Source organism: Leptonychotes weddellii, chromosome 8 (genome assembly GCF_054177405.1).
Source record: "Leptonychotes weddellii isolate Sample4059 chromosome 8, ASM5417740v2, whole genome shotgun sequence".
Lineage (NCBI taxonomy): Eukaryota > Metazoa > Chordata > Mammalia > Carnivora > Phocidae > Leptonychotes > Leptonychotes weddellii.
In genome coordinates this window covers 22,801,089-22,811,123 of record NC_138376.1, presented here as the reverse complement: position 1 = coordinate 22,811,123, position 10,035 = coordinate 22,801,089, and the positions used below count along the sequence as shown (strand labels likewise).

Sequence of the window (10,035 nt, the reverse complement as noted above, 5' to 3'; positions counted from 1 at the left end):
TTAGACTCTGCTTGGATCAACTATGCTTGGTGAGCTGTGACTTTGTCAAGTTAAAACATGTGTGGTCCATGTAAGTGTATTCCATGATGAAAATTAAGTAATGATGCTTCCAAACTACACACACACTCCAGTTGCTGGGAGTAGCAAGATACTCACAGCCTAACCATGTGAATTAATCACAAGCTAAATTGTTTACTGTGCTTTTTTGCCTTTCCATCTTCCTCTATGTTGAAGTGCTCATTGCTTTGAGTTGTTTGTTGCTTATCTTTGGAAATCAAAACTTTTATTTAAATGATATGCCTGGTAATAATATTTTAGTAACTTTAGTGAAATAGAATGTACATACCTTATGGTTCATTTGTTTAAAATAGATGCCAGTGGGGGTGCCTGGCTGGCTCAGTTGGTTAAGCGTCTGCCTTCAGCTCAGGTCATGATCCCAGTGTCCTGTGATGGAGCTCTGTAGGGCTCCCTGCTCAGCAGGGAGTCTGCTTTTCCCTCTCCCCCTGCCACTCCCCCCACCCATGCTCTCTTTCTCTCTCTGCGCTCTCTCTTAAATAAATAAATTCTTTAAAAATATAGATGTCAATGATTTTTATTATATTTACAGAGCTATAGTTGGTGAACCCTTTCACTATGCAGATTCAAACCTTCTCTATAGTTCTTTTACTTCCTCTCATCCATCTCTTTGTTTTTTCTCTGTTTTGAACCTTATTACTTGCATGTTAGTCTTCCTGAATTTATTCTCCAAGTGACTTCTATTTTCTGGGCGATTTTCATCTCTGTATTGTTTTGTATAATTAAGCTATTTTTCCCGCTTGCTCTTCCAGGTTACTAATTTTATCACAACACTGGCCAGCCTCTTTCCATTTATCTATTACAATTTTAAAGATTTTATTTTATTTATTTATTTGAGAGAGAGAGCACAAGAGGGGTAGGGTCAGAGGGAGAAGCAGACTCCCCGCCGAGCAGGGAGCCTGATGCGGGACTCGATCCCGGGACTCCAGGATCATGACCTGAGCTGAAGGCAGTCGCTTAACCAACTGAGCCACCCAGGTGCCCTATCTATTACAATTTTAAACTTGAAAATTCATGTTTACAATTTTTAATTATCTAAATAGATTCCCTTGCCTGACTTTCACAGTATGCTTTCCACTGTTTACACTAGTGGGAGGCACCTTTTCAGGCTGCTCAACTCAGCTTTTCCTTCTGGTGCTGAATCCCTTTAAGTGAAATGGTGATGATGATGGGCCTGCATAGGGCTTAGCATAGCCTCATTGATTAGGATCAACTGATTTGCTCACACTAGAGAAACCCAGTAAGTATCGGAAGGCAGAGCAGTTTCCACTGCTACAAGTTGGGGTGAATCCCCCAACAAACTACTAATCCTGTCTGAGGGCTCTGTCCTCGATGGGATTTCTCTCACTGCCTTGTGGATTTGGAGCAACTCAACCTTCCAAAGTAGCTCCCCTCTGTCCTTCAAGACCTGTAGGAACAGGTAGGCCTCACCCCTGCACCCATGAAAGAGATGTTCAGCCCTTCTGGGAGGGGACTCATGAGAATCACAGGCTTTACCACAGGTGTCTCTGCTATGAGCCTCTTGAAAGATTAGACCTTGGCCAGAAGGGTTAAAGCCGGAAAGTCTTTCCTTGGTAAAAGGAAACTCTCTTCCTGCTTCTGAAAGGAGCACTGTGAGAGAGAAAAGCGTCAAATTGCACCTCTCTTCTGACAAGTAGGCCAGGTCTAGAGCAAATGTAAATGCCCGAGAAACTGTGATTTAGATTGAACATGCCCTGCCCCATGGCACAGGTAATTGCACCTGTCTGCCTCATCATGCTCTGGGTTCTCTATGTACCATGACATAATCTCTGTGTACCACAGGCCTAAGCAGTGAGCCTGTAGAATCCTGGCACCTGCCCTCCCTTCTCATCTCTCCTAATTCAATTCCCCTATCAATCTGGTCAGTCTCAAAAACACAGTGTTCCTAACCATGAATCATGGAACACTTCATCTAAAACTAATGATGTAATGTATGGGGATTAACATAAGAATAATAAAAAAAAAAGAATTGGGACAAAGAAAAAAAAAACAAAAACAAACAAACAAACAAACAAAAAAACACAGTGTTCCTGCTTGGGGCAAGAAGGATTAGAGAAAGGGGACAGGTAGGAATGAAATCTCTGGATTTTACTGTGGAGATTTTGAATGCCAAGTGGGTTCCGGCATGGAGGTTCTCTCATATAACAGGGAAATTCAACTCGGCGCTGTAGACATTCACTCATGTGCATACACAGATTCTGTCATATATTTTGTTTGTGTTTATTTCTTAGCTAAATGACCAATAGAGTCTCCTCTTTCCACAGTTTAGTAAAAGCAAGAGACAGGGAGTGTCTTCCCCAGGGCTGTCAGAGACCCAAACAAAGCTGGGAGGGGACCCCTGGGGACAAATGAAAGGACACTCAGGTCTCTGGTCTCCCAGGTTGGTTTTCTCCTTGAAGAAGGTGGCACTCTGGCTTCAGGGGCCATTCAGGGCCCATTGTATCCCCTTCTCATCTCCATAGCTATTGAGGATACTGGTCTCCTCCAGAACCGGTTAGAGCTCCAGCTAGGCCTGTGGTGGACTCCGTGATTCCCTCCAGGGCCCATGCCAAGGTTGGGGCCATGGGGATGGTAGACAGCTGTGTCAAAGACGTTTCTCAGGGTCAGGGAATTTCTCTAGAAAAAGAAGGGCGAGTCATTTCAGAATCATATCCCCTTGACCTGAGCCTTAACATGGAGTCCTTCTGGAATCTTCTTCCCCTTCATATCATCTCCTTCACCTAGTACTCCTTCCTCTAGACTTTATTCCTTCTTTTGGTCTTCTTTTCCCACAAGTCAATAGTTCCCTCAGCACATTGATTGACTCTTCCAGTTCTAACTTGCTACTTCTCTTTAGTAACATTCTCCTGATCTTTCCTTCCTTCCTACCCACCCCCCAACTTGGTGGCCCTACTATTCATACCCCATTTCCTTATGTTCCTGCTACTCCTTCCCCCAGACACTTTCCTACATATTAGGCACTCACCACACAGATGAAGAGCCCAGCAAAGAATCCCACAGCCACTACAACTGAGACCAGAGTAATGAGGAAGATTTCCCATGGTTTCAGGGACCCACTGGGTGTCACATCATTCACTGGAGTGGTAGCGCTCGTGCCAACCCTATTGGAAGTTGTGTGTGTTCCAGTTAGAGAATGTGTGCTAGAGCCTCCTGTGATTGCATTGGATGCAGTGTTGGCAGCTGTGCTGGTCCCGCTGGAAGTCACACTGGATCCAGCGTTAACAGCTGTGCTGGTCCCGCTGGAAGTCACACTGGATCCAGCGTTAACAGCTGTGCTGGTCCTGCTGGAGATCACACTGGATCCAGGGTTGGTAGCTGTGCTGGTCCCACTGGAGGTTGTGCTGGATCCAGTCCTAGAGACTATGCTGGTCCCACCGGAAGTTGTACTGAATCTAGTGCTGGAGGCTATACTGGTCCCACCTGAGGTTTCACTGGATCCAGTGTTCATAGGTGTGCTACTACCTCTGGAGGTTGTGCTGGATCCAGTGTTGACAGGGGTGCTAGTCCCTCCAGAGGTTGTGCTAGATTCAGTATTGGAGGTTGTGCTGGGCCCACTGGAGATCACACTGGATTCAGTGTTGGAGGCTGTACTGGTCCCACCAGATGTGCTGGATCCAGTATTGGCAGCTGTGCTGGTCCCTCCAGAGGTTGTGCTGGATCCAGTACTGGAGGCTGTATTGGTTCCCCTAGAGGCCACACTAGATCCAGTGTTGGAAACTATACTTGTTCCACCAGAGGCTGTGCTGAGTCCAGTGTTGACAAGTGTGCTGGTCCCTCCAGAAATTGTGCTGGATTTAGTGTTAGAGGTTGTAGTGGTCCCACTAGAAGTTATGCTGTGTTCAGTCTTGCCTGATGTGGATGTTTCATCTGCTGCTAATCATAAATGATGACAAACATATAAGGAGCATAAGTACTTTCTGGTTTAATGCTTGTTTAAATTCATTACATGGGTAATTCTATTTGATGCTCACTACAGCCCTATGAACTAGCTACTATTATTATCAACAGCTAAGATGAAGAAACTGAGGCTTAGAAATGTTAATATTTGCCCTTATTTATGCAGATAGTAAGTGGTAGAGCAGGAATTTTTACTTAGGGTACTGGATGTGCACTTTCAGCTACCATGCTAAATTGCCTTCCCCACCCAGCCCCAATACCAGGGTTACATAACCTGGTTCCACTGGTAGTAAGCTTATTCCATATTCTACTATATAAGATCCAATACAGATAAGAAGTATTATAAAGGAATTGCAAAGCCCTGTGAAACTAGTATATATTGATTAATTCATTCTTAAAGTAGTGTTGCTCCCTTCCAAGAAAATATTTTTCAGTGTTATTCAGAAAACATCTACATCGGAATTGTCTGAGTAGCTTGTTAATAATAAAGGCAAACCATTCTAGGTTAAATGAATCAGATTTTGAGATGTGGCCTTTCAACAAGGGGCTGGGTGAGTCTATATGCTTTCAATTTCCAGGGGCTCCTGATGTCTATGGCAGAGGCTGGAGAAGCACAAGTCATATGTAGCTTAAATGTTTTAGATCTCCCAGGATAAAGGGCTGTAAGGTATAGGGAATTTTTTCAACCTTCTTGGAGACTCAGACAGAGTTAAGGTTGTGTCTGTTTTTTGCCCCTCACAACACTGAAGGACAAAGATACTCAATCTCCCCCAGATAACCAAAATTAATTTGTGGCTCCTTTTACCACTAACTGGAACATGGGTGCCTATCAATTCATTCCACACACGTGTATTTTTTCCTTGGGCCTAATTGAACTAACATAGGATTAGAGTTTTAGCTCTATTTTGGGAAGGCCCCCATATCAGCTGTGTGGTACAAATAGGCGTTAAGATCAGAATCATGAATAAAACTAAAAAGAAACTGAGATGACCAAGAGTAAGAATGACACCACAGTCAACGCTTCCCGTTCTTAGTAGTTAAACCCCCAGCCAACCACACAGGTTATTATCATTCTATAGATGCAGAAACTGAGGCACAGAGAAATTAAACAACTCACCCGAAGTACACACACACTGTTACAGTGGAGCCATGATCCATACACAGGCAATCTGAGACCAGAGTCTACAGTTTTAACCACTGTGCTCTGACTGCCTCCTGGGTGATACCTAATTAGACTGAAGTGATTGGGGTAAAACAATGATCCCCACTCTATGGAAGAGCTAGTCCTAGCAGTGGTCAGCATCCCCCAAAGCACCCTGAAGGTTCTCAGATCACCCACTTTTAAAGGAAATCACTTACCAGTTTCTAAAAGTAGGAGATGCAATAGTAACCAATACTTAAGGAGAATGTTTCCTTTCTGCATCTTTATCTGCCTCATTGTTGGAAAGTATGATGCCTGAATCCCAGCTGTGACCAAGATCTAGAAGGCAAAGAACAGGATTCTTGAAAAAGGAGAGTTCAAGATGAAGAGATAAATACTGGAGCTTCCAGGAGCTTGGGTCTCCTAAGTACTTGTTCTCGGGAAGAACTTTGAGCTTGGGTGGAAGACTGGAAGCCTGGGTTCCTTAAGCTTCCTCCATGCAATGTTATTGCCTTTTTCTTTATTATGGAAGAGCTGCAGGGACCTTTATAGCTTCATATGTGTTGGGGAGGAGTTGGGAAGTTGACTTGTTCTTCTGCCAACTATGAGCAGTTAAAAAACAATACTGAGCTTGAGAAGGAATAGACTAGGGTCAAGAGGAAGGTGAGAAAGGAGAATGACATGATCACACTAGGCAGGGCACTGGACTGGCTGGATCAGAGCAGGAAGTCGAACGGTATGAGGAGATCAAATTTGTCAGAGTGGAAGGGACCCACCCTCTAAGGCAGGGATGGGGCCAGAAACCTGTTCTACTGCAAAACTTTGTTTCCTGGTCAAGAAGTTCTGTGTGCCCGCTTTGGTAAGGAAAAAGCCCTAATGAAGTGAGCTAAGTGGGTGGTACCCTACATCTCTGAAGCAAATGGAAATAGGAGACTCAAAAGAGAGCAGTAACTAGGGGTCTGGGCTTCTGGGTTATAGGCAGAAGACAGATGGAGCATTTCTGGGTATGCAGTAGGCACTCAACAATGCACACTGACTAAGAGGGGAAGGGAGATCCAGGGGTTGATGAAGGCATCTTTGGGTCTCTGGGGGCATGAGGGCTGAGGGCATGGGGAGTGTTGAATGTGTAGAAGAAGCCATCTGTCAGACTCATAGCTGGTGAAGGGGTGGTATAGGGTCCCCTTCTGATCCCCCAGCATAGGAATTTCCCTCTTGTTTGTTTTCAGAGAAATCTGTGGGACCTTTTCTGCCCTGGAATCCTTCAGATGCTTCTTCTCATCAGCCTAATGAAACATCTCTCAGTAGGGTATACCACAGATAACATATTAGGAGACTTCAAGTCTGTTGGGGGACGGAGATATACAGTCTGAGTCCTCTAGAAACTTCATGCTGGTCTGGACAAGGATGTAACAGCAAAGGACACACAGTCAATTAAACAAGTATGACTGAACAGACCCAAATGAGCAGAGAGTTTTGGGAGTTCATGGGGAAGGCATCTTGTGGTCAGGGCCAGGGGGTTGATAGATGGGAGTTTCAGTGCACAGTCTGTGTGACCAAAGTCAGCTGTTTTCATTACTGTTAATGAGAAGCTTTGTGGAAGAAGCAGATAGTTTATCTCAGATAGTTTATTTGTGGGTGAACGAGTATTCCTGACATTTAAGACCTGTTTGAAAGAAGCAGGAGGTAGCTGGAGACATGAAGGAAGTTATGAGTGAGTCTGAGAGTCAGGAGGGGATGGAGTGTGCTGGAAAAGGCTGATGCAGATCTGCCTAGTGGCTGTGAGGCTGAAGCAGTTCCTGAGGCTGAAGTGTGAGGAACCATTCAATGACTGGCTGGGCTTTAGACTCCTAGCAATTGCATTTTATGGCTGACAGGCCAAAAGCACTCTAAGAAATCCTTTTTTTCTTTTTCCCTCTAGAATTATTTGGAGGCAGAGGTCCTGAATTCAAGTCCAGATTCCACCTTCTAGACATAATCCTAAAATTTTTTTGCATGCATACTTATCAGAGACTATATGTAATTAGTATCTTTACTGTCCTTCAAAACAGCACAAGAACCTTGGAACTTTAATAATTACTACCCAATTCCCAACTCATACCCTAATCTTTTTTTTTTTTTTTAAAGATTTTATTTATTTATTTGACAGAGAGAGAGACAGCGAGAGAGGGAACACAAGCAGGGGGAGTGGGAGAGGGAGAAGCAGGCTTCCCGCGGAGCAGGGAGCCTGATGCGGGGCTCGATCTCAGGACCCTGGGATCATGACCTGAGCCGAAGGCAGTCGCTTAACCAACTGAGCCACCCAGGCGCCCCCATACCCTAATCTTATCAAGTGTTTTAATTCTGTCTTGGTTTTTAATTTCATGAGAGATTATTGTTATCTGCTTACACACCATAAGCCAGAACATAGTCATACAGCCAAAATAAGCTGAGAGACTGGAGAATATGGTGAGTAGCCGAGTGGGCATGTGCTTGACTACAACTTGAGAATATGATTGTTAAAGATGGAGAATGGATATTAGTGGGCAATCAGAAAGCTATGACACACATTTAAACCTACTTGCTTTATATTCTGTATTTAATAATTCCAGTACCTCCAGTTTTTGTGGATCTGATCCTGCTGTTTTGTGTTTTGTTTCTTGCTGGCTTTCACTGATGCTTTATGACTGAGATGGTTTTACTAGAGGTTTATGGCTGAGTTTATTTTTCTTGTGATGTTATCTGTAGAAGTACTTTGAAGCCTAAGATGAGGGCATGATCTTCCACAGAGAATTTGCATGTTTTGGCCAAGGATATGGATGCATTACCATTTGAGGATTCTCATAAATTAAATGATAGGCTTGAGGTCTTTTGAATAACCCATGATTTGGAACTGCAAACCATGTAAAATATTGTTGTGGTTACAAGTTATTTCTCAAGAGATACTTCCCTCTCTCCTCCCTTCCCCTTTACAAAGTTTAGAAACAGGTAATTTTGCTTTCATTTCCTTGGAGGAAGAGTGTGTTTATTTTTAGCTTACACTCTCCCTGAAGGTTTCAGATTTATGGGAGGGTCTACTGCGAGAGTCCCCACCCACGCTGGTCTGACTGAGGCTTTACTACTTGAAGATTAAGTTCACTGGGTTTGGCAAATGTTCACTTTAGTACTCCTCTTACCTCCTTGGGTTCCTACCTTAACTAAGTCTTTAATTCTAGCATTCCTTACTTTTCCACCAACTCATTGACTCATTTAAGAAGATATTTTAAAAAGTCATCTATAGTCATACATTCCCATTCAAGTACTGCCTAGAAGTTGACAACATTGTGTATTATAAGGCGTTTTAGAGAAGATGGATGCCCTGGTTATTAAAGCTGATTTAATCAATGAAATCCACATATAATCAAACAAAAAAAAGATATATTAGTCCACCATTTTAAGTTTTTCAGGGTATTTTAAGTCAACACACCTAGAGCATCACAGAGCCAGAAATTTAAGTTCTCACTGGATTGGTTTGAGAAAAAAATGATGGTGTATTTAAAAGCACTAGCATGGTGGCTGGCACATAGTAAGCATGCAATTATAAAGGGCAAAGGAAAAAACAAAAAGAAAAACATAAAAACATATATATATAGTAGCCAGTGTATTTTAGGATTTCAATTTGTACCACATCCCAGTAATTTTCTCCTTATTGTCACATGGCATTTGGAAGAGACAAAGAAGGAGGGAAGAAGAATCTTCCCAAAGATGAAGGAGACCTGGAAAACAATGAGTGGTTCTAAGATGGTTTCCTGTCTACCTAGTTTGTATGATTTGAAGCTACAAACCTAGACAGATATTAACTACACTTAGTGTGGTGATCATTTCCCAATGTATACAAATATCAAAACATTATGTTGGACATCTGAAATTACTATCATATTATATGTCAATTTTACCTCAAAAAAGGAAGGAAGGGAGGGAGGAAGTGAGGGAGGGAGGAAGGGAGGAAGGACGAACAACAGATCAGTGAAGATCAGGCTGCCAGCTGGTGTTTGCCAAATGCCCGTTGTGTACCTCTCACCAATCAACTCCGTAGTCAGGATTTCTGTCTTTCTCTCTTTTGTGGTCTTTATATCATGCTATGTGAGAAAGTAAAAACCAGACTGAGAAAGTAACGGTCTGCACTGCCATTCCTCAGGCTGGGATGACAACATGGGTAAAGCCAGCCGCAAGGTTCACAGGAAAATATTTTCCCCAAAGACACACTGCAGTTGTAAACCTTCATAACAGCTCCCTTCTTTCAGTGACTTACTCACTCAGTGATTTTGTCAATGAAAAATGTGATTCTCTAAACTGATAGACTATCACAAGTTTCCTGTTTGAAATTATATTCATAAGAAGCAAGTATCCTATTCTTGTCTGGAGAATCTAAGTTACTTTAACACAGAGAAGCAGCTTCAGTTTCCAACCCAAGGGCAGATAAGAGTTTCTGAATACAGTAGACCCTTGAGCAACATGGGTTCAAACTCTGCTGGTCCACTTATACACTGAAGTTTTTCAATAAATACAGTATAATACTGTAAATGTATTTTCTCTTCCTTAGAATTTTCTTTTTTTAAGATTTTAAAAAAATTTTGTTTATTTGAGAGAGCGCATGAGCGAAAGAGGGGCAGAGCACAAGCAGGGGGGAGGGGGAGGGGAAGGGGAGAGGGAGAAGCAGGATCCCTGCTGAGCAGGGAGCCCAATGCAGGGCTCGATCCCAGGACCCCGGGATCATGACTTGAGCCAAAGGCAGACGCTTAACTGACTGAACCACCCAGGCGCCCCTAGAATTTTCTTAATAACATTTTCTTTTCTCTAGCTTACTTTATTGTAAGAATACAGTATAATACATATAACATACAAAATATGTGTTAATCAATTGTTTGTTATTGGTAAGACTTCCA

The 10,035-nt window shown here is 42.9% G+C and overlaps 1 protein-coding gene across 1 annotated transcript; it reads right to left on the bottom strand.

Annotated features, from left to right (window-relative positions):
* Positions 1 to 2,292: 2,292 nt before the first annotated feature.
* Positions 2,293 to 5,738, bottom strand: MUC21 (mucin 21, cell surface associated). The gene is made up of 3 exons (XM_081827469.1): positions 5,353 to 5,738; positions 3,062 to 3,966; positions 2,293 to 2,712 (listed from the first exon to the last, which is right to left on the bottom strand). Exons 1-3 carry the CDS (start codon positions 5,429 to 5,431, stop codon positions 2,524 to 2,526), a joined length of 1,173 nt encoding a protein of 390 aa, XP_081683595.1. The 5' UTR covers positions 5,432 to 5,738; the 3' UTR covers positions 2,293 to 2,523.
* Positions 5,739 to 10,035: the final 4,297 nt, after the last annotated feature.

Bases quoted from the DNA above. Each gene is read 5' to 3' on its own strand.
- MUC21 (XM_081827469.1), bottom strand. From the start codon at position 5,431: ATGAGGCAGATAAAGATGCAGAAAGGAAACATTCTCCTTAAGTATTGG. The intron at 3,967-5,352 runs GTAAGTGATTTC...TATGATTAGCAG, and splicing joins TCTCCTACTTTTAGAAACTG to CAGATGAAACATCCACATCA. The intron at 2,713-3,061 runs GTGAGTGCCTAA...TTCTTTTTCTAG, and splicing joins CTGGGCTCTTCATCTGTGTG to AGAAATTCCCTGACCCTGAG.